Below are 27,470 nucleotides of genomic sequence, written 5' to 3' on the forward strand. Positions count from 1 at the left end.
GAACTGTGTGATCATGACCTGAGCCAAAGTTGGATGCCTAACTGACTGAGCCACCCAGGTGCCCCTTGGGAGATTCTTTTATTAAAAGATGTTTCCAGAAATCCTCGTGTCTTGGTAATGACACACCCTCTGTTGTAAATTAGGGTATGCTCATCCTGGGGCTCCCCAGTGGTTCTGGGCATCAGCCCATTCCACTCTGTGGGATCAGGCTTCCTGAGAGGAGGAGGGAGGCAGTAGCCTATTGCACAGAGACTAGGGAGAGAAGAACATTAAAACAAAGCAAACCTTTAAATGTAACTAATTGCAACTTGCGCTTAAGTCAATGTTGACTTAAGCGCATTGTCAAAATGGGAAGTCTTTTCTTGGCTGCAAGTGTTGGGTTTTGATCTGGGCACCATTCTTTTAGGAGAAACAGAGACAGTGTGAAGTGAGCTCAGAAGGAAGGGAACCAGCTGGAGATGGGCCTGGAAATACACCCTGTGAAGAGCAGTTGAGGGACGTGGCAATATTTAGCCCAGAGAAAGCAATTCCCAGGTGGGATGGAGAGCTGCCTTCAAACACCTAAAAGGCTGTCACAAGGAAGAAGGATCGGATTTCATCTCAGGGGTTCCAGGGCTGAACTTAGGATAAAAGGGCAAAGTTACAGGGAGATATATTTCAGGTCTGAGGAGGGGAGGGCTTTCTTGATGGAGCTGCCTGGCTGCTTTGAGAAGGAGGGAGCTCCCCATTGCTGGAGGTATGCAAGTATCCATTGGATGCGTGCTTGGCTGGGATCATGATGTAGCAGAGACTGAAATATCAGGAGCTAGACGCGATGACCCTTAACCTCCCTTGAGACTATGATTTTTACTGCCTCCCTCACAAAGAGGGAGCCCGGGGCCAGATAGTCCACATGGGTGGATAATCTCCAATGAAGACACAGTGGCCCTGGAATTGGGGACAGTGGCAGGGGAGGGAGGAAGGCGATCTGCAGCCCAGGCCCCTGAAGCCCCGTCTCCCTCATTAGCTATTGACATCAACTCCTCGGACATCAAGGCTCTCTATCGGCGGTGCCAGGCGCTGGAGCATCTGGGGAAGTTGGACCAGGCCTTCAAGGACGTGCAGCGCTGTGCCACCCTCGAGCCACGGAACCAAAACTTCCAGGAGACACTGAGGAGGCTCAACACCAGTATCCAGGAGAAGGTGAGCCGGACCCCTACCCACAAGCCTTGGCTGCCTCCTCCCACTCCTAGTGGACGAGTTAGGGAAGCAGGACACCAGAGCAGGTCTAACCCTACCTCCACACTCTTGGGTGGAGTGAATGCATGGCACAGGCAGGTGCCAGAGAACAGCCGAGCAGAGGCACCCATCTTTGAGTGATCGGAGATGCTTGTTCCAGGAGACAAGCCAGCCAGGACTAGAACACGGGTCTTTTAAATTCCAGATGGAGGCTTTAAAAAGAAATTGTAACTTAGTATGTATGCGACATGATCTTCTCTTTCTAGGAGGACAAAAGCAGTACTGAGGTTAGGGTACTGCTGGATGATAGAGCCAGTAGGGAAATCTTTTCTAGGAAAACGAAGTGGGGTGGAGGAGAACTAGGATCAGAGATGAGAAATTCTACACCCTAGTCCTGGCTTAGTTGCCAATTTTCTAAGGGATCCCTTGGGGTGTCAGTTCCTCCTCTGTAAGAGCAGGAGGGTAACTGATCACTAAGCTCCTTGCTCCAAGACTCAGCGACTCCTCTGTGTCTGGGGCAGCCCCATGGTGGGACCACAGTACACTTCCAGAGTGCAGACTCAGGGGCTGAGTAAACACAAAACTGAGGAGTGACCAGAGAGGGGGTGACAAATGAGAGACCCACTGGGAGGAAATGAGCCCCGATGGAAATAGGCAGGACTGTGGAGGAGCAAAGCAAAGTGGTGGGAGGTACGGAAGGAGCTGGCAAATGGTGGGAGTGGGGCGGTGGGGTGATGGGTGATCAGTTAGGTCATTTTATGGTAGATTCAGAGCACTGGGGTTGGGGGTGGGGGTGTGAGGGATGAGACAGCCAAACGTAATGGTTAAAATTTTTTTTTTAATGGTTATTTTTTTGAGGGAGAGAGACAGAGCATGATCAGGGGAGGGGCAGAGAGAGAGAGAGAGAGAGAGAGAGAGAGAGAGAGAGAGAGAGAGACAGAATCTGAAGCAGTCTCCAGACTCTGAGCTGTCAGCACAGAGTCTGATGTGGGGCTTGAACCCACAAACCACGAGATCATGACCTGAGCTGAAGTCGGCCGCTTAACTGACTGAGCCACCCAGGTGCCCCCAATGTAATGGTTTTAAATTGAGTGAAGAGGTGCTTGAAAACTGCTTCAGGTTTCTGATCTTAGAAATCGAGTTCTATTTTGGCCCATTTTTAAAGTATGTGATAGCTAATTATTTACTAGGCTGCCAAATTTGGGTGATGATCCAAGCCCTCCAAGTTAGCATAGCAAACTTAACTAGACTGTAAGCTTTCTGGAGTGAGGACTTGATTTTGTTCACCATTCTATCCCCAGCATCTGCAACAGTATCTGGGATGTAGTAGTTATTCAGTAAGGGTTTGTTGAATGAATGAATGAATGAATGAATGAATGAAAAAGAAAGAAAGAAAGAGAGAAAGAAAGAAAAAGAAAGAGAGAAAGAAAGAAAGAAAGAAAGAAAAAGAAAGAAAGAGAAAAAGGAAGAAAGAAAGAAAGAAAGAAAGAAAGAAAGAAAGAAAGAAAGAAAGAAAGAAAGAAAGAAAGAAAGAAAGATAGTGTAGGGGCCCAGAGTAGATACCGTAATATTTACTGAGCCGCCTGGAACGTGGACCCCTGCCTACCTCCTTCCCCACTCCCTCCTTTCTCCTCAGCTTCGTGTGCAGTTCTCCACAGACTCAAGGGTACAGAAAATGTTCGAGATCCTCCTGGATGAAAACAGTGAAGCGGACAAGCTGGAGAAGGTGAGTGCGGGACAAGCCGGCCACCAGAGGGCGCACTCAGGACCCCTCCTTCTCCTCCCCCTCCCCCTCCCCCCTCCTCCCCCTCCTCCCCCCTCCTCCCCCTCCCTCCCCTCCCCCCCCTCCTCCCCCGCCACGGCCGATCTTCCGCTGCTGGCCCCACCCGATCTCAAGACAGTAACGCCTTGACCGGTCGCGGAGGAAGAGGAGGGCGTCTCCTTGAAGAACGTGGACACAAACGGGCCAAAGATTAAGCACTTTAGAAAGCACCTGGCTATAAGGGCCAGGACTAGGGTGAGACCAATGAGGGCAGGGTTGGAGTTTTAAATTTTTGAGATTTTGTTCACTATGATTTTTTTTTTTTGCATTGCATTGATTTTGATATTTTAAAATATTGCATTAGATGTTACTCACCTTGATTGCCGAGGTTTTCGGTGTCCCTGTAAATGGTGCACCCAAGGCAAGTGCCTCACTTGCCATACCCAGGTTTCCACACTGAGAGCTGTTGAAAACAACATGTTAAAATAATGTTCTAGTCCATTATAAAATATTGTAAAAGGTCATCCTGAAATATGAGAATAGTTGCTCGTAATACCATCCTCTTAGCCAAATTTGTTGCCTTTTTTTTTTTTTTTTTAATGTTCCCTTCTGGTTTTTCTTCAGGGGGAAAAAAATTGAACATCTGAATGGTTTTTGTTATTTGTTTATTTGAGAGAGAGAGAGCTGAGTGTGAGTGGGGGAGAGGGGAAGAGACAGAGAAAATCTTTAAGCAGGCTCCATACCCAGCACAGGGTCCGAAGCGGGGCTCAATCCCACGACCCTGGGATCACGACCTCAGCTGAAATTAAGAGTCAGATAGATGCTCAATCGACTGAGCCACCCAGGTGCCCCTGAATATTTTATAGTTATAAGAATTGGGCAGACAATGCATGGAGAATTTTTGTTAGTTTTATGATCAATAAGTCCATGTAACATGCAAATACCTTTTATAACAAACTGATGTGAGGACTTAATGAGTTGCTACAGATAAATGCACTTGGCGAGTAAATGCACTTGGCGAGTACACAGCCCTTGACTGGTAGAGTGTTAGTGGTCCTGATGGTACTTGCCCGGGAGTCTCTAATCAGCCTCATACCCAGTGTCCCACTCCCTCTCTCTTTGCTCACCTTCTCCTTTCCTTCTCTCTCATGAGTTCTTCCCCCAACTCCAGGGTTTCAGGTTTTGCTGAGGCCTCCTCCCCTGATCTGGGGCCATTTAAGGTATATGTATCCTCCTCAAGGTTTTAGGGTGGGAGGACACTGGAGAACTTTCTAGCTCAACTGCCTAATTTTGCGGTCTGGGACCCAGAGAGGTACCATGACTGGGCCAAGGTCACACGGCTAGCATACAGCGGAATCAGTCCTCATACCCAGGACCCTAGAGACTCCTCTCCTCCGCTGTCTGCCCACCAACCACCACCTCCCTGAGAACGCCTGTAACTTCAGATTGCCCAGAACAGGTAAACAAGCAAACCCAAAATGCTGAAACCATATTCAAGGGAAAATTTTTAAAAGAAAACAATTCACTTCTCTTAAAAGGTAAACCGTGGCATATTCATAATTTTCAGGGTTTATTTGGGCAAAATTGATTCAAGTGGGGTAGCAGCAAAACAGGAAGTGGTTAGGAGCATTGTACCTACAGGAGCCAGGGGAAAGGCTTACTAGAAAGACATGGGTGGAAAGAAAGCAATGCAATTATTTGATTGGCTATAGCTTAAGCAGTTACATTGTTTGGGAAAGCCTAGTTGGCTGTGATTGACTGTTCTTAAGTTTCGATTTCTTAACCTTGAGACATTACAGGCTTCCATTTGGGTTTGCTTACATTAGCTACTAGGGCATTAATGCCACTCAGTCTAATGGCCTTCTTGTTTAAATAATTAAAGACTTCAATACCTTGGTTTAGTACTTATCCGTAAGCATACATACACGGTTTTGTTTAATGTAAGTGCAATCAGAGTGAACCTACTTCCTAATGTTTTTTCCAAGTTGCTGGGTGATCTCGTTTATGGCTTCGTGGCTACAGTATATCTCATCAAGTTGGGCTGTATGTCAGTTACTTTGTTTCTTCTGTTGTGTCATGTTCCTAGGCTAGGTCTCTGGGAGCAGGATTGTAGGGGAAGAACCCAGTATGAAGATGTTTTGGAAACCAAGTCCTCAACCAGCCCCTGCACTTGGCCCCTGCCTGAGGCCTTGGCAGCCAAACCTCCCCCCCTCCCCCTCATCGTGTCCTCCCTCCTCAGGCTGCCAACAACCTCATCGTCCTGGGGCGTGAAGAAGCAGGGGCTGAGAGGATCTTCCAGAACAACGGAGTGGCCCTGCTGCTGCAGCTTGTGGACACCAAGAGGCCCGAGCTGGTGCTAGCGGCTGTGCGGACCCTGTCGGGCATGTGCAGTGGCCACCGAGCTAGGGTGAGGGCCTGGGTGTGGCACAGGTGGTTGCCAGGCAGAAGATCTGGAGGGCGACATGTGGACAGTTAGTGGGTGGCATAAATAGACCCAGATGCCAGGTGGAGAGTGTCCCCCCACCCCCCGCCATCCTCGATTGTATGGTCCCGGATCAACAGAGATTGATCCTCTGCATTTCCCTTTGAGCTGGAAATGCATTTATGCAAAGATAAGGCTAGTGAAAGTTTATGAGGAAGAGCTGAATGCAAAGGTTATGACAGTTTACACTGTATCGTCCTAAGTCTTCCAAAGCCCCTGTATATTTTACGCGTAAAGCGCATCTCAACCTAGACTCACCACATTGCAAGTGCTCAACGGCCCCATGTGGCAAAGTGGCTACTATATTGGACGGCCCAGGCTTAAACCTCTGGAAAGGGGCCTGGCTTGTGTCAAGAGCCTGCCTAGACCATGGGCCCCGTGAGGCGTGGCTGCCTGGGCTTAGTTCCCTACTGCAGGGGCATGGTGGGGATGGACGTCACCCACTTCCTAACCTGCATGGCAGCTGGAAGAGAGGGGCAGGCAGCTGACTCGTTCTTGCTGGGGGTATAGGCCACAGTGATTCTCCATGCCGTCCGGATAGACAGAATCTGTAGCCTCATGGCCGTGGAGAACGAGGAGATGTCTCTGGCCGTCTGCAACCTGCTCCAGGCTGTCATCGACTCTCTGTCAGGAGAGGACAAACGAGAACATCAAGGGAAGGAGGAAGCGCTGGTCTTAGGTAGGAGGCATTCTCCAGGTTTTTTTCCACGGGGTGGGGGCCAGGGAGAGTCGGTTGCCACCTTAGACGGGTCATTCCCTGTAGGTGGAGGTGGCCTGGTTTTATTTTTATATTTATTTTCTAATTAAAAGAGTGTTAGAGGCATAGGAGCATCATTTTCAATAACTGAAAGGTGGAAGCAACTCAAGTGTCCATGTGCGGGTGAATGGATCAATAAAATGTGGTACGTCCACACAACGGAATAGTATTCAGCCTTAAAAAGGAAGGAAATTCTGACATGTGCTACAACATGGATGAACCTTGAGGACGTTATGCTAGGTGAAATAAGCCAGTGACAAAAAGATAAGTACTGTTTGATTCCACTTATGTGAGGTATCTAGAGTAGCCCAAATCATGGAGACGGAGTGCCTGGGTGGCTCGGTTCGTTAAACTTCTGACTTGGGCTCAGGTCATGATCTTGAAGTTTGCAGTTTGCATTTTGATCTTGCAGTTTGAGCCCCACATCCAGACAATGCCTCCCTGCCTGCCTCCCTCCCTGCCTCCCTCCCTCCCTGTTTGCCTCCCTCTCTTCCTCCCTGCCTGCCTCCCTCCCTGCCTGCTTCCCTCCCTGCCTCCCTTCTTGACTACCTCCCTCCATGCCTCCCTCCCTCCCTGTCTGCCTCCCTGCCTGCCTTCTTCCCTCCCTTCCTTCCTGCCTGCCTCCCTCCCTGCCTGCCTCCCTCACTGCCTGCCTCCCTCCCTGTCTCCCTGCCTCCCTGTCTCCCTGCCTCCCTGCCTGCCTCCCTCCCTGCCTGCCTTCCTCCCTCCCTGCCTCCCTGCCTCCCTGTCTCCCTGCCTCCCTCCCTGCCTGCTTCCCTCCCTGCTTGCCTCCCTCCCTCCCTGCTTGCCTCCCTCCCTCCCTGCCTGCCTCCCTCCCTGCCTGCCTCCCTCCCTGCCTCCCAGCCTCCCTGTCTCCCTGCCTCCCTGCTTGCCTCCCTCCCTGCCTGCCTTCCTCCCTCCCTGCCTCCCTGTCTCCCTGCCTCCCTGCCTCCCTGCCTGCCTCACTGCCTGCCTTCCTCCCTCCCTGCCTCCCTGCCTGCCTCCCTCCCTGCCAGCCTTCCTCCCTCTCTGCCTCCCTGCCTCCTTGCCTCCCTCCCTGCCTGCCTTCCTCCCTCCCTGCCTCCCTGCCTCCCTGTCTCCCTGCCTCCCTCCCTGCCTGCTTCCCTCCCTGCTTGCCTCCCTCCCTCCCTGCTTGCCTCCCTCCCTCCCTGCCTGCCTCCCTCCCTGCCTCCCAGCTTCCCTGTCTCCCTGCCTCCCTGCCTGCCTCCCTCCCTGCCTGCCTCCCTCCCTGCCTCCCAGCCTCCCTGTCTCCCTGCCTCCCTGCCTGCCTCTCTTCCTGCCTGCCTCCCTCCCTGCCTGCCTTCCTCCCTCCCTGCCTCCCTGTCTCCCTGCCTCCCTGCCTCCCTGCCTGCCTCACTGCCTTCCTACCTCCCTGCCTCCCTGCCTGCCTCCCTCCCTGCCAGCCTTCCTCCCTCTCTGCCTCCCTGCCTCCTTGCCTCCCTCCCTGCCTGCCTTCCTCCCTTCCTGCCTCCCTGCCTCCCTCCCTGCCTGCCTTCCTCCCTGCCTCCCTGCCTCCCTGCCTCCCTCCCTGCCTCCCTCCCTCCCTCCCTCCCTGCCTTCCTGCCTGTTTGGGATCCAACCTAGAATGAGAACAAAAATCCCTAAGATGCAGGGAAGTCAGACAGGGCAAAAGCAAGAAAAAGCATTTATCTTTTAATCCCCCAGCAGGTGGGGAAGACCTGGCATCCCTTCTGAGGCTTGAATGCAGGCTCCCAGCATGCCTGAATCTACAGGGAGTAAGATGTCTGTAAGGAGTATAAATTTCTTGTCTGGAAAACATTTTGTTAAATCAGTTTATAAAGAGCTACATGAAGTGTCCCTGGCTCTCTGCCAGTCATGCTTTGGAATAAAGAACTTTCTAAGAACCGGAGCTATTCAAGGATGGCATGGGCTGTTATAAAAGTCAGTGTGCACAGTGGCTGGAGGGCCACTGGGGGGTAATGTTTAGGGATTTGTCTCCTTTTTGGGGGGTGAGATGGGCAATTCTATACTCTCCTGGGAAATTCCAACATCCAGGATGCAGGGGATTCCATATTTCCAGAGTCCTTCTAGAAGCCTCTGCCGTTCTTGGTCCTATAGACCTGAGATTCCCTACTCTCTATTTACCCCATCCTCTCCTTCCTTAGATACCAAGAAGGACCTAAAGCAGATAACCAACCACCTGCTTGACATGCTGGTCAGTAAGAAGGTGTCTGGCCAGGGCAGGGACCAGGCCATGAACCTGCTCAATAAGAACGTCCCCAGGAAGGACCTCGCCATTCACGACAACTCACGCACCCTCTATGTGGTGGATAACGGTGAGGAGGTGGGAGGGTCTGGGGCTCACTCCAGCCTTTCACGTGGGCACCAGAGTACCTGGCACTGAGCAGATGGCAGAAGAGGTGTGGCCCTTGTCTGGGAGAAGTCTTCAGTCCCAACTGAAAAGCCAGGAAAAGGCGCTAGCAGTTAGAACCCACCAGCAGGCTGGTGGGGATACCAATCAAGACTGGGCTCTTAATTTGGGGCCCGAACACACCCGAAAACAGCTGGGCAGAGTTACCTGACAAGCGGGGGCAATGCCAAAAGCAAACAGGACCCCACCAACCATAGGATAACGTTCCTGAAGTCCCTTGGTTGGCAAAACACAGGCCTTCTGGAAGGGAGAATTGGCATCTACTGTCCCATATATAGGTTCTAGCAGATGGCCATTATATGTGTCAGCTCTGGGGGGGGGGGTTACCCTTCTCCCAAGTCAACTTTAATTGTTCAGGAATCACACCTATGGCTTTATCATCTACTGTGACGAACTCCCACAGGTTGGATGACATATAGACCATCCTTTGATCTACAAGGTTCAAATTAGCTTTCACCGGCTTGTCACGTATCCTCTTGTGATATTGTGCTTCCTTGTTTGGTTTGCACAGATCTCAGCAAAGTGCACTTTAACAAATGACTCTAGTGCTTAAACCTTCTCCCTCAACACTTCCCCTCCCCTTCCCGGTTCTGGTCTTTTCTGCATCCATTACAAAGGGTGAACAGCAGACCTCTTTCTCTCAGCGAGAGGACCTGCATCCAACCACAAGCTAATGGGTAGGGCAGGTGGGAAGTAGTATTTGTTATTCCAGGCACCAAAATAAGTAGCTCTTGGGTAAACAGAACATGGATGTACAAATCCTGTCACACTAGTGAAAAGATGCCTTGTTGAGGTTGTGTGTTGTACAAGCTGGTCTGGGAGACCTGCCTTGGGAACCATCAGGACATCCAGCCGAAAGTGAGCGTTTGGGTTCAGGGAAGGGCAATGATGGATGAGGAAGAGGTCCAGAGTGTCCTAGAGGAAGAGGAATGAGATGCTCAAAGCATGTGTGGGAATGGAAGGGAAGCGTGGGGGATGGGCATTGGGGAGGTGGTGGGAAGTGAAGCCGGTGCATTCAGTGGCTCTCTTTGAGAGCCGGGCTGGGAGTTTGGGTTGGTTCATCAACTGCTTCCCATGACTCCCCAGCCCTGCCGGTGCTTTTGTGCGGGTGGTAAAGTATGCAGGTCAGAAAACATACTGCTGACATTTTTTTTAAGTTTATTTATTTTGAGAGAGAACGTGCATGCATGCACACACAGGGCAGAGAGAGAGAGAGAGAGAGAGAGAGAGAGAGAGAGAGAGAATCCCAAGCAGGCTCCACGCTCAGCACAGAGCCCAATCTGAGGCCTGATCTCACAACAGTGAGATCATGACCTGAGCTGAAATCCAGAGCCAGATGCTTAGCCAACTGAGCCACCCAGGTGCCCTTGAGCACTTTTAATTCCCTCCTAACATCCAGAGTTTCACGCCTCCCAGCATCTACCTCTTCCCACTTATCTGCACCAGCTAAGGTCTGGAGAACTCCTAGCCACTCCTAAAACCTGGCTCCAAAGTCAAGCTCTCAGTTATCCCAGAGGCAGCATAACATAACTGTTAATATCATGGGCATTGAAATCAGACGTTGCTGGGAGAGCGCTGTTACAATGTCACTTGCCAGCTGGAAGTTGCTTTTGGGCAACTTAGTTGACTTCTCCATGCCTTGGTTTTCTGCTCTGAAAAATGGGAATTATGATTTGTAACCAGTAGTTTTTTGTTAGGATTAAACGGGGTAATGTGTATGAAGCTCTCGGCACATAGTAAGTGCTCAAAATAATTTACAACTCTTTGTTGGAGCAAATCACCCCATCTGCAGTGTTAACCACTCTGTCTTTATCACACCTGCTGTCCTCATTACACCTTACTATAATCTTTATGTGACTGTTCCTTATTGCATTTTGAACTTTTTGAGAAGAGGATTGTGTCCTTTATTTCAGTATTCAGTGCCTAAAAATTGCCCGTTGATTTATCCACTTAATCATTCATTTATTCAACAAATACGCAATGATCGAATTAACCTGATGGGTAATAGGAAGTCACTGAAGATTCTTCCACAGAAGACAGAAGAGATAGCGATCATAAATAGCAAATGTAGCATTTACTAAATAAATAAAAAATGTGTATTGGGTGATAATGATGTGTCTGGATTGGCCCCAAATGGTTACCATACATCACCTCACTGAGTCCTCAAAACTCTCTGTGGTAGGTAGCAGTGTTCCCATTTACAGAAACTGAGACCTAGGGAAGAGAGAATATCAAATAGTATTTGAGGAAGGCTATACCATCGAATGTTAACACTGGTACTCAGTCCTCTGAGATCAACTACCACAGTGGGAGGTGGATTGCTCACCTAGGGGCAGAGTTAGGTGTAGAGCCCGGGCCTCTTGGCCCCATTTCAGTGCCTTCACTCTGGATAAGCCATGTGCTGTGTAAAGGCAGGCTGGAGAGAAGGTAGCGAATGAGAGGGTGTGTTTGTGAGGAGAGACCCAGCAGGAAGCTGACATTTGCCATCATCTGCCCTGCAGGCCTGAGGAAGATCTTGAAGGTGGTGGGGCAGGTTCCAGATCTGCCATCCTGCCTGCCTCTGACTGACAACACCCGCATGCTGGCCTCTATCCTCATCAACAAGCTCTACGATGACCTGCGCTGTGACCCAGAGCGTGATCACTTCCGCAAGATCTGTGAGGAGTACATCACGTGAGTCTCCTGGATGCCCCGCGGGGTCGGGCTCTGTATTAGTTATCAATGGCTGTGTAACAAATCACCCCAACATGGAGCAGCTTAAAATAACAGCAACTGTTTATTATCTCACAGTTTGACAGCAGTTTGGGAGTGGGTAGGCTGGGTGGGTCTGGCTGTGGGGCTCTCACGAACTTACAGTCACATGTCGTCCTGGGCTGCAGTCATCTGAAGGCTTGACTGAGGCTGGAAGATCTGCTTCCAAGGTGGTGCACTCATATGGATGGCATGTTGGTGCCGCTTGTTGGCGGGAGGCCTCGGTTCCTCCCCGTGTGGACCTCCCCGTGTCATTACCACGTGGTAGCTGGTTTCCCCTAGAGTGAGTGATTCTAGAGGCCGAAGCGGCGATGTCTTCTATCACCTAGCTTCAGAAGTCACACACGATCACTCCCACCACATTCTATGCATGAGAAGCAAGTCATTAAGGATGGTCTACATTTAAGAGGGGGGGAATTTGGCTCTACCTTTTGCACAGAAGAGTGTCAAATATTTTGGGGCTTATTTTAAACCTACCACAAGCTCCTGTGGTTGAAGGAACAAATGTCCGCTTATCAAGGAGGGAGCGAGACCGGGCTCTGTCAGGTTTAAGCGCCATGTGGCCTTGCAGAGACTAGACAGGAGCCTGGGACTCTCAACAGTGGAATTCTGGGTCTCCCTACTGTCACTCAACCATCATTGTGACTCAGATGCTCTCTCTGCGTCTCCGTTTTTTTTTTTTTTCTGTGTGCCCTCTCCCATTCCCTCCCACTGCTACACGGTCTTTTAACCCTTTATTCCAATGATCCTCAGACTTGTAGATTATTCAGATTTCTGGGACCCTACTTGACTCAGTAGTCTGGGATGTGGCTCAGGAAGTTACATGTTTAAAAAGTATCCCAGGTGAGTCTTGGGAGAGTGGAGCCACTCTACTTTTCCTTTCTCCCCTCCCGGGGTTGGCACAGTTCTCCTCTAAAGGGCTGGAGGAAATATTTTATATTTGCTGGGATGTGCAGCCCTCTAGTGTATACTTTAAAAAAAAAAACCCTTTAAACCACGAAAACCATGCTCAGCCTCCTGGACTTGGCCAAGCAGCCAAGGTTTGCCAGCTCCTGCTCAATCCCGTCGCTTCACCTGACCCCCGAATGTTTCCCTGAAAGCTCTTCAGGGCTTCTCTGGTCTTTCTCTACCTCAGCTTCAGCTTTGGCAGCTAACTTCTTGAGTCTCTCATGAGGTCCCAAATTGAGTTCCAGTAACTGTCACCCAGCCAGACCTTGTGAGGGCAGAGGATTTTGAAGGAGGGCCCCTCCCAGCCAGCCTGTGGAATGTTGCCTCTGCACAAGCCTGCCCCTGGACCAGCCACCAGCCCCTGGACCAGTCATGGAGGTTGAGTGAGTCTCTGAGGCGCCTGAAGAGACCTCCCCTCGCCCCCCAGCACAAAGGGTGTAATCCCTACCCTGCTCTGTCAGGGGCCGGGGTGAGTGGAACCAGCACAGAGAGCAGACCTGACTGATTGTGAAAGGCTCTGGCTTCCCTGGCTCTGAGTGGAGACAGGAGGTACAGGATGCAGAATGTCAGAACCGGAGGGGCTCTCGGAGCTTCCAAAGCTGCCTTCTCTCCGACAGGGACTTGCTCAGGTCATCCAGCCTCGCAGAGGCAGATGTGGGACCAGAGCCCGGGTCTCCGACTCCTGCTTGATCTGAGGTTCTCCTGCCTAGTCCGGGTCGCCCTCTTTCTTTCATTTGTAACAGCTGCATTTCCACTGTGCCCGTCTGCCCTGATCCCTCCCATCAAACCAACCGTGGCAGATCACCGAAAGATCAGAGGACTTGTCATGAGTGACATCCCCATGCAGAGATTCTCCCACAGGGTAGATGGTCGTAGATTCCAAAAGCAAGGCAGAAGCCTCACCCACTGGGGGAAGGGACTGGGACCAGACGGGGGAGTCACCACCTCCGGCTACTGCGTGACTTGGTCACATCGCAGAGTGATGCAGTGTGCCGGGCTCCACGGTAGGCCCTTTTGTGTTGTTGTGGCTGCTGTTCTGTCCCACTAGACGGCCCAGCTGCTGGGAAGCCTGTTGACTGACAGCTGTCACCCGCAACCTTTCCTTGGGACTTGCCTCAGCTGGGGACAGCCGCTTCACCCTTCCCAGAGTGGCCAGCATCCAATGACTTGTCCCTTCCCCCCCCCAACTAGAAACAGCCTGGGTGTGTGTCCCAGCTGTAGCACTCATTACAGGCGGAGGTTTTCTGGTGACTGAGTTGCAGCCTAGCATGTCCCAATGCTCAGTCTTGCTTCCTTCCCTTCTCCCCCATGAGCTGATCCCAAGAACTCTCCCTAATAAACTTCTCACATGTCAATCCCCATCCCTCTGAGTGTGCTTCTTGGGGGACACAGCCCATGGCACGTCTGTTGTATCACTTGTCCTCATCATAACTCTGATAAGTAGTGAGACTACTACTGTCCGTTTATGGGTCAGGAAGCTGAGCTTCCGTGGATTGCCCAAGGTCACCTGGCACACGAGTGGTGGATCCGGGTTGTGAATTCAAGTCTGTCTGCCCCTCAGATCCCACACTCTTCCCACCCACCTTCAGCCAGTTCTCTTAACCACCTTCCCTCTATTTTAGGAGCAAGTTTGACCCCCAGGACATGGACAAGAACGTGATTGCCATTCAGACAGTGTCAGGGATCCTGCAAGGCCCCTTTGACCTGGGCAATCAGCTGCTGGGACTGAAAGGTGTGATGGAGATGATGGTAGCCCTGTGTGGCTCGGAGCGTGAGGTAGACCAGCTGGTGGCCGTGGAGGCCCTCATCCATGCCTCCACCAAGCTCAGCCGCGCCACCTTCATCATCACCAATGGTGTATCGCTGCTCAAAGAGATCTACAAGACCACCAAAAACGAGAAGATCAAGATCCGCACACTGGTGGTGAGTGTTGGTAGCAGGCTTCGTGCCGGGGCACCAGGGGCACCAAGATGAGCGAGGGGTGGCCCCATCCGTGAGAAGACCGTGCAGTAGGGGGCGCTCAGCCCTATCCATGGGCCCCCGCAGAGCAGGGTGATAAGTAGGAGGCTGTGAGAATGGAGATGCAGGAGGGTGGGCGCTGCTGTTTAACCCTGGGGACCTTTGCCTCCACGCTTTTCAACAACGCTGACACCGAGGAGCTTCTGTCCAACCGGTATTTTCAGAGCAAACTCTAAAAAGTCAGTTTGTTTCCTTAATCAGTTTCTAGGTGGCACAGATGACCGGCTTCACTTTTTCCAATTTCATTTAACAGAAAGTATTTTCGTGGGTCTTTTACTTTGCTTGTAAACCATTACAGTGAGGATCGGAGTCATTGATCTGTTTTGTGGTGGTTGTTTGTATCAGTTTTTAAAACAAGCTGGTTATAGCTTCTGCCACCGTGAGTTTTCTCTTACAGAAGGCCTGTTTTCCCAATAAGAGTGCAGTTTCTCCCTGAGGAAATTCTGCACGTCTGAGTTTGTTACATACAAGGTCTGTCTGCCAATATCTTTCACCATTGCAGTTTCTGATGAGATTAGTATTGTCTTGTGCTCATTTTGCAAGACAACAGACACAGAGCCATCTGTGGGGTCAAAATGGTGGTGGAAAGGGGCAGAGTAAAAACTCCGGCTTTTGGGAACATCTGCCCTATCCTGGAAGCCTCAGGGAAGGCATCTTGGAAGAGGTGACCCCTGAGCTGAGGTTTGTAGTATGCACAGAGGTTTATCGAGGCAAAGAAAAAGGGGCAAAGGGACGAGTTTGAGCAAGGCCTTGTCCCCAAGTGTCTCTGATTCTACCAGCGTGTCCCTTCCTCCCCAGGGGCTCTGTAAACTCGGCTCTGCAGGTGGTACAGACTATGGCCTCAGGCAGTTTGCTGAAGGGTCGACAGAGAAGCTGGCCAAACAGTGTCGCAAGTAAGGGGGTCCCATTTCCCTGGGCCCGCCATCTCCTCTCTGGGGTGTGCTCTAGTGGGGCCACATTGTGAAACGCTCCTCACCTGCTACCCACTAACCTGAAATGGCTCCACCATCTTGACCGGAGCCATGGCACTCTTCCCCAGCGCTCTTCCTCCCCGATGTCCAGGTGGCTGTGCAATGCGTCCATAGATACCCGGACCCGGCGATGGGCAGTGGAGGGCCTGGCCTACCTCACGCTGGATGCTGACGTGAAAGACGACTTTGTCCAGGACATCCCTGCCCTGCAGGCCATGTTTGAGCTAGCCAAGGCAAGCGTGGCCCTGACCTCTGGCCTCAGGAAAGGTCTACTGGATTCAGGCTCACAGGGTCCTCCCCTGAGCCTGGGAAATTGGACTCCTGTGTCTTTATCCTGGCCCTGCCCCTACTGCCCACATAAACCAGATTGGTTATTTCCCTCTGTCTGGCCCTCATTTTACCTGACCATAAAATGGGCTCATGATTCTTTGTGGCTGCCAGGCAGTGGGAAGATGAATAAGAGGACGGTGAGGTCCTGAGGGACTGACAGCCAGTGGCTAGCCCTTTCTGGGCCCCTCCCTCCTTCCCAGCGCTGGGCCAATCCCTGGCTCTTTTCCACCACCAAAGGGAGAAGGAAGTTATCACCAGGGCCAGACCAGAGGAGTCTAGCCCCCACCCCATCCCATGGCAAAGCGTGTTGGACTGGGCTTTTGAAAGAGGCACAGAGTACCAAAAGGGTGTCCATTTGTACCCCCAGGGGTGCTGTTGCAGGTGCAGGAGAAATTTCTGCCCACCCTGCTTGAGTAGAGCTGGTTCCTCCTCCCTCTGTGCCGCCTGCTTGCCTCCAAGCTGGGCAGCACCAGCCATATTCCTCCCAAGCCAACTCACCAACCAGGCCAAGGGACCGTCTTGGAAGCAGAGATTTGTTCTAAAGTTTCCTTTCTGCCTTTCCCCTCCTTCCCCTCACCCGGTAACTCCAGACCACGGACAAGACTATCCTGTATTCTGTGGCCACCACCCTGGTGAACTGCACCAACAGCTATGATGTCAAGGAGGTAATCCCCGAGCTGGTACAGCTTGCCAAGTTCTCCAAGCAGCACGTGCCTGAGGAGCACCCTAAGGTGAGGATAGGGATGATGCTGGAGGGTCACCAGGCCAGCTGAGAGGTGGAACCGAAGGACAGTGATGTCTGGGTGCTGTGTGTATGTGCTTGGGAGGATTTGGCACAGGACACAAATAATTTGAAGATGATCATGGCAAATCTCTCCCATTAGGTGACGCTCATTTCCCCCTTACTTAAAAAAATGTTTTTTAATGTTTATTTTTGAGAGAGAGAGAGACAGAGAGAGAGCGCACGCGCGAGCATGAGCGGGGGAGGAGCAGAGAGAGAGGGAGCCACAAAATCTGAAACAAACTCCAGGCTCTGAGCTGTCAGCACAGAGCCTGACGCGGGGGGCTTGAAGTCACAAACCACGAGATCATGACCTGAGCCTAAGCAGAAGGTCAACCGACTGAGCCACCCAGGCGCCCCTCCCCCTTACTTTTAATGTTCTATGGGGAGTGGGGAGTGAGGATCCAATCATTAGTCTGAAAAACCAAATGGAGCTACGATGAACATTTTGCAATTTATGTTGCTGGTTTCATGAACATCAGACCGTATATTTCATGTTCCCAATAATTACAGAAATTTTGTTTCCTGGGATATCTGGCTTTGGGGATCTGGGTGTTAAGTAGAAATAATGAGACAGGGGAGAGAGGCCTGTCAGCGGTAGCCCAGATGTTACAAAATCTCCTTGGGGCCCTCCCCAGTGATTCCCTGGACTCAAGCGTATGCTTTGTACATGGTTTGAATATGAATGTATAGATATTTCCAGCCAGCAAAAGATTTAGATTTTTGTAAATCTGTCAGCACAGAGCTCAATGTGGGGGTTGAACCCACAGACCGTGAGATCGTGACCAGGGCCGAAACCAAGAGTCGGACATTCAACTAAATGAGTCACTCAGGTGCCCCCTCCTTGCCTCCCTCTTATTGAGACCCTCATGATAATGCTGGGCCTACCCAGATAATCCAAGATTATCTCCCTATCTCAAGATTCTTGATTTAATCACATCTGCAGAGTCCTTTTTGCCATGTAAGGTAATATTCACAGGCTCTGGGGATTCGGATGTGGACATCTTTGGAGGTCATTATTCAGCCTGCCATAAGCAGTCAGAAATGCACCACCTTTAGTTCCAACATAGATTGGCCTGGTGCCTGGGCTCTTTCCCCATTGCTACCCTTTTGTCTCCCCAGGACAAGAAGGACTTTATAGACATGCGTGTGAAGCGGCTTTTGAAGGCTGGTGTCACCTCTGCCCTGGCCTGCATGGTGAAAGCAGACAGTGCCATTCTCACCGACCAGACCAAAGAGCTGCTGGCCAGGTGGGGCTGCAGTGGGCCAGGGCTGGGGTCTGAGGGAGCTGGGGATGAGAGGCTGGGCAGGGAGATAGAGATAGCAGGGAAGTCAATGAGGGAATGAGCCATTGGAGGGATCTGGAAAGGAGACGGAGGAGATCGACATTGGAGAGTGATGTGGCAGGGCAGGTCATCCCAGGTGGAGGTTTGCATTAGGAGGAAAGAGGTCACTGTCCATCCTGGTTAGCTGCCTCCCAGGCCCCGAGTGGGACCTGCTATTCCAAAGATGGGGAGGCAGACAGGCTCACAGGTACAATACGATGCATCAGGTGCCATGATGGGGCAAATACAAAGGGTTGGTTGGAGCACAAGCAGTGGCACCCACCAGCCAACTGGAGGGGAGGTGGGAGGGCAGCCAGGATAGGCCTCTTGGAGGATGTGGTAACTCAATGGAACCACGAGGTGAGAAAAGGAGCCACCTAAGTTCCAGGGAGGAAGAGTTCCAGGCAGAGGGGACGGAGGGAGAAGGAGTCAGTGAGATGAGATTCTCCTGCAGCATGTCTGGAGCATGGAGAGCACAGGAGGGAGCCATGCTAGTAGGACCAGAGAGGGGGATGAGGGTCAGATCACAGAGGTCCTGGGCTGCATCTGCACTTAAGAGTTTCTCCTGGTTGATGGGCAGCAGGGAGCCATTTGTTGCCTTCCCAAATAGGGATGGGGGCTCTTTGCTGCCTCACTTGGCTTTACTTTCTCCCCAGCTCCTTACATCCATGGCAGTATCTTGCCAAGCTGGCTAATGATGGGGCAGGTGCAGCACTTTCCAGGGCTTCACTGGGTCTGACTGGCTGGCCTGCTGATGCCTGGGAAAGGTTCACATGATGTGTCCTTTATCCTTGCCCTACAGGGTATTCCTGGCGCTGTGTGATAACCCAAAAGACCGAGGAACCATTGTGGCTCAAGGTGGTGGCAAGGTAATTGGTGGGATAAGGTTCTTGCCATCCTAAAAGATGATCCACTGGGGAGGAGCAACGGTGTGTGTGTGTGTGTGTGTGTGTGTGTGTGTGTGTGTGTATGTGTGTGTGTGTATGCTCTTTGCCTGGTCCAAAAATAAAATATGCTTGCTCCAACCTAACCTCCTTGGAACACTGTCATTCAAGTATCTGTCCTGTCTGTGCTGATGGTCCCAAATCAACTTCTGCCTGATTTTACAGTGTGTCATGGGATTTACTGTGGAATCCCATTCATGCTCCTTGCTATGGGAAGGAAGCAAGGTACAGATACACAGACCGTGGATGTTGCTGTAGAAGACTTGTCTTTGGGTCTTTGCTTGTCCCCTTTTTAGCTGGATAACTTTGGGCAAATGACTGTCTCCCTGAGCCCCAGTTTCCTCATCTGTAAAATGGGAGGGGGGATCACACATTCACTCTGCAGAATGTCACAAGGATTACAGAAATACTCTTAAAGTATTGGTTCATAGTAGGTGCTCAGTAAGTGTCTGCCGTGATGATTAGGTTTGACTTAGTCAGGAAGTAAAAAGTCAGTGTGTCGATCTATTTATTTTTCCAAAAACAAACAGTATGTATGGATGGGGAATGTGGGGGAAGACACCAAAGTGTGCTGGGAGGCAGGGGGAACCATCCATGGTTACATATTTAATCGTTTTCTGTGATGCTCAAGGGTTGTTTATGTTGTAGAGTCTTCCTGAACTCCTTTTTTTTTTTTTTAAGTTTATTTATTTTGAGAGAAAGAGAGACGGGGCAGACAGAGAGGGAGAGAGAGAATCTCAGACAGCCTCTGCGCTGTCAATGGGGCTTGATCTCATGAACCATGAGATCATGACCTGAGCCAAGACCAAGAGTCAGACACTTAACTGACTGAGTCAACCAGGCGCCCCTAGTTGTCCTGAACTTCTAATGGAATAGGCAGACAGCAGCTAGAGGAAGAGGATGGGGAGAGAGGTCTCTGGATGTCTGTGACCAAAGAGTGACCATGCCCTCTCTTGCAGGCACTGCTTCCCCTGGCTTTGGAGGGCACAGATGTGGGCAAGGTGAAGGCAGCCCATGCCCTGGCAAAGATCGCCGCCGTGTCCAATCCAGACATCGCCTTCCCGGGGGAGCGGGTGGGTGCTGGTGCCGGGGCAGCGGAGGGGTGGGGGAAGGGGGCATTGGAAGAAGTCTTCTTTGCTCCTAGGGGCCTTTGCACCCTACCCCAGGCCTGGGAGGGGGCATGGTGTTGTCACAGAGAGGACAATGAGTTGGAGGTGCCTGGCTCTGCCTCTGACTAATGGGACTGTCCTCTTGGAAACTCAGTTATCTCATCTGCAAAGTAAGGAAAGTAATCCTGCCTCTCAGGGTCATTGTGAAGCCTGAGTCAGTGGGTGGGCAAGGAATTTGGAAATTCTAAAGCCCAGCATCTATTGATGTTTGGGTCTGGGGGAACGCGGTCTCCACCCAACTCACTCCTTAACCCCTCCACACAGGTGTATGAGGTGGTGCGGCCCCTCGTGAGTCTCCTGGACACACAGCGGGATGGGCTCCAGAACTACGAGGCTCTCCTGGGCCTCACCAATCTGTCTGGGCGAAGTGACAGACTCCGGTGAGTAGGGTGGGGAGAGAGCAGCGGGGAGAGATGTGCCCCTTGCAGGGTTTGGTGGAAATTTCGTGTACACACCCTGTGTGCTTTCCTCTGAGGACAGGATTGAAGGCAATGGGCAGAAACAACAGTGGGAGGGTTTCGAGTTAGCACATAGTGAATGTAGGAAGGCAAAGGATATTATTTCTTTCTGATGGAAGTAGTAAAAAAAGATATCCAGATGGATGGGTGGGGATAAAACAGATTCCTTCTTGGGAGCCAAGGAGACGGTGGAGAGCTTTGGGTTGAGATTCTTTCAGTTGGTTGCAAGTGGCAGAAAACTCAACTCAGAATGGTTTAAGCATAGAGGGGATTTAAGGACTCATGTATATAAAAAGCCTGGGGTGACCAGAAGCAGGTGCAGCTTGATACAAGGGTTACAAAGCTTCCCCACCTCCCCACTTTTTCTTTACCACTTTCCCTACTTTTCCCACGTTCCTACTTCTGTCCACTTCTGCCTGTGTTGTCTTAATTATCAAATGGGCTCTTCCCCTCGATTGTGATCACAAGGGTTGCTCCAGACCTCACATCTTCTGGGCTTCATAGCCAGCAGGAGAGAGAGAAAGACTCTCTCTTCTGCACCAATAATACAGGAGAATCTCCAGCCTGGTGACATGTTCACCCCAGACCCCATTGCTATGGCCAGGATGTTATGCTATCATTTAGCTTATGCCCTTTGGTGCCTCTCCTGGAGCTGGGGGTGGGATCGATGTTGACCAAACCCTGATGAGGGCGTGGGAGGGAACCACCAGCAGGGTGGAGTGGCCCTTGGATGGCCCAAAACTCCAAATGCTCACTCCAGAGGACTCAGTCGCCTCCCTTCCTCCACCTCTCAAACCCTAGGCAGAAGATCTTTAAGGAGAAGGCCTTGCCAGACATTGAGAATTACATGTTTGAGAATCACGACCAGCTGAGGCAGGCGGCCACTGAATGCATGTGCAACATGGTATTGAACAAGGAGGTGAGGCGGGCTCAGGATGGGAATGGGGCAGGTGAACCCAGGAACCCCTGAATCTCTCCCAGATTGCAGTCCTCTTCCCCGTAGGGACTCTGATTGGAATATACGAACCAAGGAGACAAAGAAAAACACACAAAGTAGTATTATTCCTAGCTGGGGCTTTGACCCCACAGTTTGGGCCAGCTAAGGTGGAAGGTACCATTTCCCTAAGTTATTTATGTCAGAATAATCTCATAACAGAGAAGAATACAAGACCAGGGTCTTTTAGAGATCAAAAGAGGCTAGACCACTTACATTTATTGAAGCTCCACATATATATAAAAAAATGAGAGAAAACACAGTTGTACAAACAACTTTAGAATATTTTAAATGTTAACAGTTTAATGAACTATTGCTGTTTCTATGGAAATTGCAATGCACTATAACTGTGTTCTTCACAGAGTAATTACAGGATTTATAAAAAATAAAATGAATTCAGAACATGCCAATGGCTTCATGGTCCAGTAATGGAGACCAATTATAACCATATGGTAAATGAATGCCTTCTTTCCATCCTGCCAGAGTACTGCTATGCCTGTAGGGATAACCTCATCAGAGGTAACAGTAGGGCCAAAGTCTGAGGCCCTTCATGAACATGAGGGCCAGGCCATGCGTGAGACCCCTGTTTTCCCTTGATTCTTAACTCAGGTCTTGGATCTTCCCACTGGTATACTAGGAAAACCCAACCCATGAAAGACTGTTGAAGTAAAAAATAAATTTTTTTTCAATATATGAAATTTATTGTCAAATTGGTTTCCATACAACACCCAGTGCTCATCCCAAAAGGTGCCCTCCTCAATACCCATCACCCACCCTTCCCTCCCTCCCACCCCCCATCAACCCTCAGTTTGTTCTCAGTGTTTAAGAGTCTCTTATGCTTTGGATCTCTCCCACTCTAACCTCTTTTTTTTTTTTCCTTCCCCTCCTCCATGGGTTTCTGTTAAGTTTCTCAGGATCCACATAAGAGTGAAAACATATGGTATCTGTCTTTCTCTGTATGGCTTATTTCACTTAGCATCACACTCTCCAGTTCCATCCACGTTGCTACAAAGGGCCATATTTCGTTCTTTCTCATTGCCATGTAGTACTCCATTGTGTATATAAACCACAATTTCTTTATCCATTCATCAGTTGATGGACATTTAGGTTCTTTCCATAATTTGGCTATTGTTGAGAGTGCTGCTATAAACATTGGGGTACAAGTGCCCCTATGCATCAGTACTCCTGTATCCCTTGGGTAAATACCTAGCAGTGCTATTGCTGGGTCATAGGGTAGGTCTATTTTTAATTTTCTGAGGAACCTCCACACTGCTTTCCAGAGTGGCTGCACCAATTTGCATTCCCACCAACAGTGCAAGAGGGTTCCCGTTTCTCCACATCCTCTCCAGCATCTATAGTCTCCTGATTTGTTCATTTTGGCCACTCTGACTGGCGTGAGGTGATATCTGAGTGTGGTTTTGATTTGTATTTCCCTGATAAGGAGCGACGTTGAGCATCTTTTCATGTGCCTGTTGGCCATCCGGATGTCTTCTTTAGAGAAGTGTCTATTCATGTTTTCTGCCCATTTCTTCACTGGGTTATTTGTTTTTTGGGTGTGGAGTTTGGTGAGCTCTTTATAGATTTTGGATACTAGCCCTTTGTCCGATATGTCATTTGCAAATATCTTTTCCCATTCCGTTGGTTGCCTTTTAGTTTTGTTGGTTGTTTCCTTTGCTGTGCAGAAGCTTTTTATCTTCATAAGGTCCCAGTAATTCATTTTTGCTTTTAATTCCCTTGCCTTTGGGGATGTGTCGAGTAAGAGATTGCTACGGCTGAGGTCAGAGAGGTCTTTTCCTGCTTTCTCCTCTAGGGTTTTGATGGTTTCCTGTCTCACATTCAGGTCCATTATCCATTTTGAGTTTATTTTTGTGAATGGTGTGAGAAAATGGTCTAGTTTCAACCTTCTGCATGTTGCTGTTCAGTTCTCCCAGCACCATTTGTTAAAGAGACTGTCTTTTTTCCATTGGATGTTCTTTCCTGCTTTGTCAAAGATGAGTTGGCCATACGTTTGTGTGTCTAGTTCTGGGGTTTCTATTCTATTCCATTGGTCTATGTGTCTGTTTTTGTGCCAATACCATGCTGTCTTGATGATGACAGCTTTGTAATAGAGGCTAAAGTCTGGGATTGTGATGCCTCCTGCTTTGGTCTTCTTCTTCAAAATTACTTTGGCTATTCGGGGCCTTTTGTGGTTCCATATGAATTTTAGAATTGCTTGTTCTAGTTTTGAGAAGAGTGCTGGTGCAATTTTGATTGAGATTGCATTGAATGTGTAGATGGCTTTGGGTAGTATTGACATTTTGACAATATTTATTCTTCCAATCCATGAGCACAGAATGTCTTTCCATTTCTTTATATCTTCTTCAATTACCTTCATAAGCTTTCTATAGTTTTCAGCATACAGATCTTTCACATCTTTGGTTAGATTTATTCCTAGGTATTTTATGCTTCTTGGTGCAATTGTGAATGGGATCAGTTTCTTTATTTGTCTTTCTGTTGCTTCATTGTTAGTGTATAAGAATGCAACTGATTTCTGTACATTGATTTTGTATCCTGCAACTTTGCTGAATTCATGTATCAGTTCTAACAGACTTTTGGTGGAGTCTATCGGATTTTCCATGTATAATATCATGTCCTCTGCAAGAAGCGAAAGCTTGACTTCATCTTTGCCAATTTTGATGCTTTTGATTTCCTTTTGTTGTCTGATTGCTGATGCTAGAACTTCCAACACTATGTTAAACAACAGCGGTGAGAGTGGGCATCCCTGTCGTGTTCCTGATCTCAGGGAAAAAGCTCTCAGTTTTTCCCCATTTAGGATGATGTTAGCTGTGGGCTTTTCATAAATGGCTTTTATGATGTTTAAGTATGTTCCTTCTATCCCGACTTTCTCAAGGGTTTTTATTAAGAAAGGGTGCTGGATTTTGTCAAAGGCCTTTTCTGCATCGATTGGCAGGATCATATGGTTCTTATCTTTTCTTTTATTAATGTGATGTATCACGTTGATTGATTTGAGAATGTTGAACCAGCCCTGCATCCCAGGAATGAATCCCACTTGATCATGGTGAATAATTCTTTTTATATGCTGTTGAATTTGATTTGCTAGTATCTTATTGAGAATTTTTGCATCCATATTCATCAGGGATATTGGCCTGTAGTTCTCTTTTTTTACTGGGTCTCTGTCTGGTTTAGGAATCAAAGTAATACTGGCTTCATAGAATGAGTCTGGAAGTTTTCCTTCCCTTTCTATTTCTTGGAATAGCTTGAAAAGGATAGGTGTTATCTCTGCTTTAAACGTCTGGTAGAATTCCCCTGGGAAGCCATCTGGTCCTGGACTCTTATTTGTTGGGAGATTTTTGATAACCGATTCAATTTCTTCGCTGGCTATGGGTCTGTTCAAGCTTTCTATTTCCTCCTGATTGAGTTTTGGAAGAGTGTGGGTGTTTAGGAATTTGTCCATTTCTTCCAGGGTGTCCAATTTGTTGGCATATAATTTTTCATAGTATTCCCTGATAATTGTTTGTATCTCTGATGGATTGGTTGTAATAATTCCATTTTCATTCATGATTTTATCCATTTGGGTCATCTCCCTTTTCTTTTTGAGAAGACTGGCTAGAGGTTTGTCAATTTTGTTTATTTTTTCAAAAAACCAACTCTTGGTTTCGTTGATCTGCTCTACAGTTTTTTTAGATTCTATATTGTTTATTTCTGCTCTGATCTTTATTATTTCTCTTCTTCTGCTGGGTTTAGGCTGCCTTTGCTGTTCTCCTTCTATTTCCTTTAGGTGTGCTGTTAGATTTTGTATTTGGGATTTTTCTTGTTTCTTGAGATAGGCCTGGATTGCGATGTATTTTCCTCTCAGGACTGCCTTTGCTGCATCCCAAAGCGTTTGGATTGTTGTATTTTCATTTTCGCTTGTTTCCATATATTTTTAAATTTCTTCTCTAATTGCCTGGTTGACCCACTCATTCTTTAGTAGGGTGTTCTTTAACCTCCATGCTTTTGGAGGTTTTCCAGACTTTTTCCTGTGGTTGATTTCAAGCTTCATAGCATTGTGGTCTGAAAGTATGCATGGTATAATTTCAATTCTTGTATACTTATGAAGGGCTGTTTTGTGACCCAGTATATTATCTATCTTGGAGAATGTTCCATGTGCACTCGAGAAGAAAGTATATTCTGTTGCTTTGGGATGCAGTTCTAAATATATCTGTCAAGTCCATCTGATCCAATGTATCATTCAGGGCCCTTGTTTCTTTATTGACCATATGTCTAGATGATCTATCCATTTCTGTAAGTGGAGTGTTAAAGTCCCCTGAAATTATCACATTCTTATCAATAAGGTTGCTTATGTTTATGAGTAATTGTTTTATATATTTGGGGGCTCCGGTATTCGGCGCATAGACATTTATAATTGTTAGCTCTTCCTGGTGGATAGACCCTTCATTATGATATAATGCTCTTCTTCATCTCTTGTTACAGCCTTTAATTTAAAGTCTAGTTTTTCTGATATAAGTATGGCTACTCCAGCTTTCTTTTGGCTTCCAGTAGCATGATAAATAGTTCTCCATCCCCTCACTCTCAATCTAAAGGTGTCCTCAGATCTAAAATGAGTCTCTTGTAGACAGCAAATAGATGGGTCTTGTTTTTTTATCCATTCTGATACCCTATGTCTTTTGGTTGGCGCATTTAATCCATTTACATTCAGTGTTATTATAGAAAGATACGGGTTTGGAGTCATTGTGATGTCTGTATGATTTATGCTTGTAGTGATGTCTCTGGTACTTTGTCTCACAGGATCCCCCTTAGGATCTGGATCTCTTGTAGGGCTGGTTTAGTGGTGACGAATTCCTTCAGTTTTTGTTTGTTTGGGAAGACCTTTATCTCTCCTTCTATTCTAAATGACAGACTTGCTGGATAAAGGATTCTCGGCTGCATATTTTTTCTGTTCAGCACATTGAAGATCTCGTGCCAATCCTTTCTAGCCTGCCAAGTTTCAAAAGAGAGATCAGTCATGAGTCTTATAGATCTCCCTTTATATGTTAGGGCACGTTTATCCCTTACTGCTTTCAGAATTTTCTCTTTATCCTTGTATTTTGCCAGTTTCACTATGATATGTCATACAGAAGATCGATTCAAGTTACGTCTGAAGGGAGTTCTCTGTGCCTCTTGGATTTCAATGCCTTTTTCCTTCCCCAGTTCAGGGAAGTTCTCAGCTATTATTTCTTCAAGTACTCCTTCAGCACCTTTCCCTCTCTCTACCTCTTCTGGGATACCAATTATGCATATATTATTTCTTTTTAGTGTATCACTTAGTTCTCTAATTTTCCCCTCATACTCCTGGATTTTTTTTATCTCTCTTTTTCTCAGCTTCCTCTTTTTCCATAACTTTATCTTCTAGTTCACCTATTCTCTGCCTCTTCAATCCAAGCCGTCGTCGTTTCCATTTTGTTTTGCATTTCGTTTAAAGCGTTTTTCAGCTCCTCCTGACTGTTCCTTAGTCCCTTGATCTCTGTAGCAAGAGATTCTCTGCTGTCCTCTACTGTTTTCAAGCCCAGCGATTAATTTTATGACTATTATTCTAAATTCACTTTCTGTTATATTATTTAAATCCTTTTATATCAGTTCATTAGCTGTTGTTATTTCCTGGAGATTCTTCTGAGGGGAATTCTTCCGTTTGGTCATTTTGGATAGTCCCTGGAGTGGTGCAGACCTGCAGGGCACTTCCCCTGTGCTGTGGTGTATAACTGGAGTTGGTGGGCGGGGCCACAGTCAGACCTGATGTCTGCCCCCAGCCCACCGCTGGGGCCACAGTCAGACTGGTGTGTGCCTTCTCTTCCCCTCTCCTGGGGGCGGGATTCACTGTGGGGTGGCGTGGCCCGTCTGGGCTACTTGCACACTGCCAGGCTTGTGGTGCTGGGGATCTGTCGTATTAGCTGGGGTGGGTAGGCAAGGTGCACGGGAGCAGGAGGGGCAGGCTTAGCTCACTTCTCCTTAGGTGATCCACTTCAGGAGGGGCCCTGTGGCAGCGGGAGGGAGTCAGACCCGCTCCCGGAGGGTTGGCTCCACAGAAGCACAGCGTTGGGTGTTTGCGCGGAGCGAGCAAGTTGCCTGGCAGGAACTGGTTCCCTTTGGGATTTTGGCTGGGGGATGGGCG

At 48.9% G+C, this 27,470-nt stretch overlaps 1 protein-coding gene across 3 annotated transcripts in view; it reads left to right on the plus strand.

The window, feature by feature from the left end:
- UNC45B (unc-45 myosin chaperone B) overlaps positions 1 to 27,470 on the plus strand; it is a 35,367-nt gene that overhangs the window by 2,122 nt on the left and 5,775 nt on the right. For all 3 annotated transcript variants that reach the window (XM_019817521.3, XM_003996567.6, XM_006940091.5), the window contains exons 4-18: positions 1,007 to 1,182; positions 2,855 to 2,944; positions 5,220 to 5,387; positions 5,973 to 6,141; positions 8,367 to 8,537; positions 11,134 to 11,305; positions 13,954 to 14,254; positions 15,149 to 15,243; positions 15,413 to 15,554; positions 16,242 to 16,382; positions 17,555 to 17,682; positions 18,560 to 18,626; positions 19,661 to 19,774; positions 20,135 to 20,250; positions 21,130 to 21,247. In XM_019817521.3, coding sequence (XP_019673080.1) covers positions 1,007 to 1,182; positions 2,855 to 2,944; positions 5,220 to 5,387; positions 5,973 to 6,141; positions 8,367 to 8,537; positions 11,134 to 11,305; positions 13,954 to 14,254; positions 15,149 to 15,243; positions 15,413 to 15,554; positions 16,242 to 16,382; positions 17,555 to 17,682; positions 18,560 to 18,626; positions 19,661 to 19,774; positions 20,135 to 20,250; positions 21,130 to 21,247 — 2,168 coding nt within the window. The remainder of the gene's footprint in view (positions 1 to 1,006; positions 1,183 to 2,854; positions 2,945 to 5,219; positions 5,388 to 5,972; positions 6,142 to 8,366; positions 8,538 to 11,133; positions 11,306 to 13,953; positions 14,255 to 15,148; positions 15,244 to 15,412; positions 15,555 to 16,241; positions 16,383 to 17,554; positions 17,683 to 18,559; positions 18,627 to 19,660; positions 19,775 to 20,134; positions 20,251 to 21,129; positions 21,248 to 27,470) is intronic.

This window comes from Felis catus, chromosome E1, assembly GCF_018350175.1.
Source record: "Felis catus isolate Fca126 chromosome E1, F.catus_Fca126_mat1.0, whole genome shotgun sequence".
NCBI classification, from domain to species: domain Eukaryota; kingdom Metazoa; phylum Chordata; class Mammalia; order Carnivora; family Felidae; genus Felis; species Felis catus.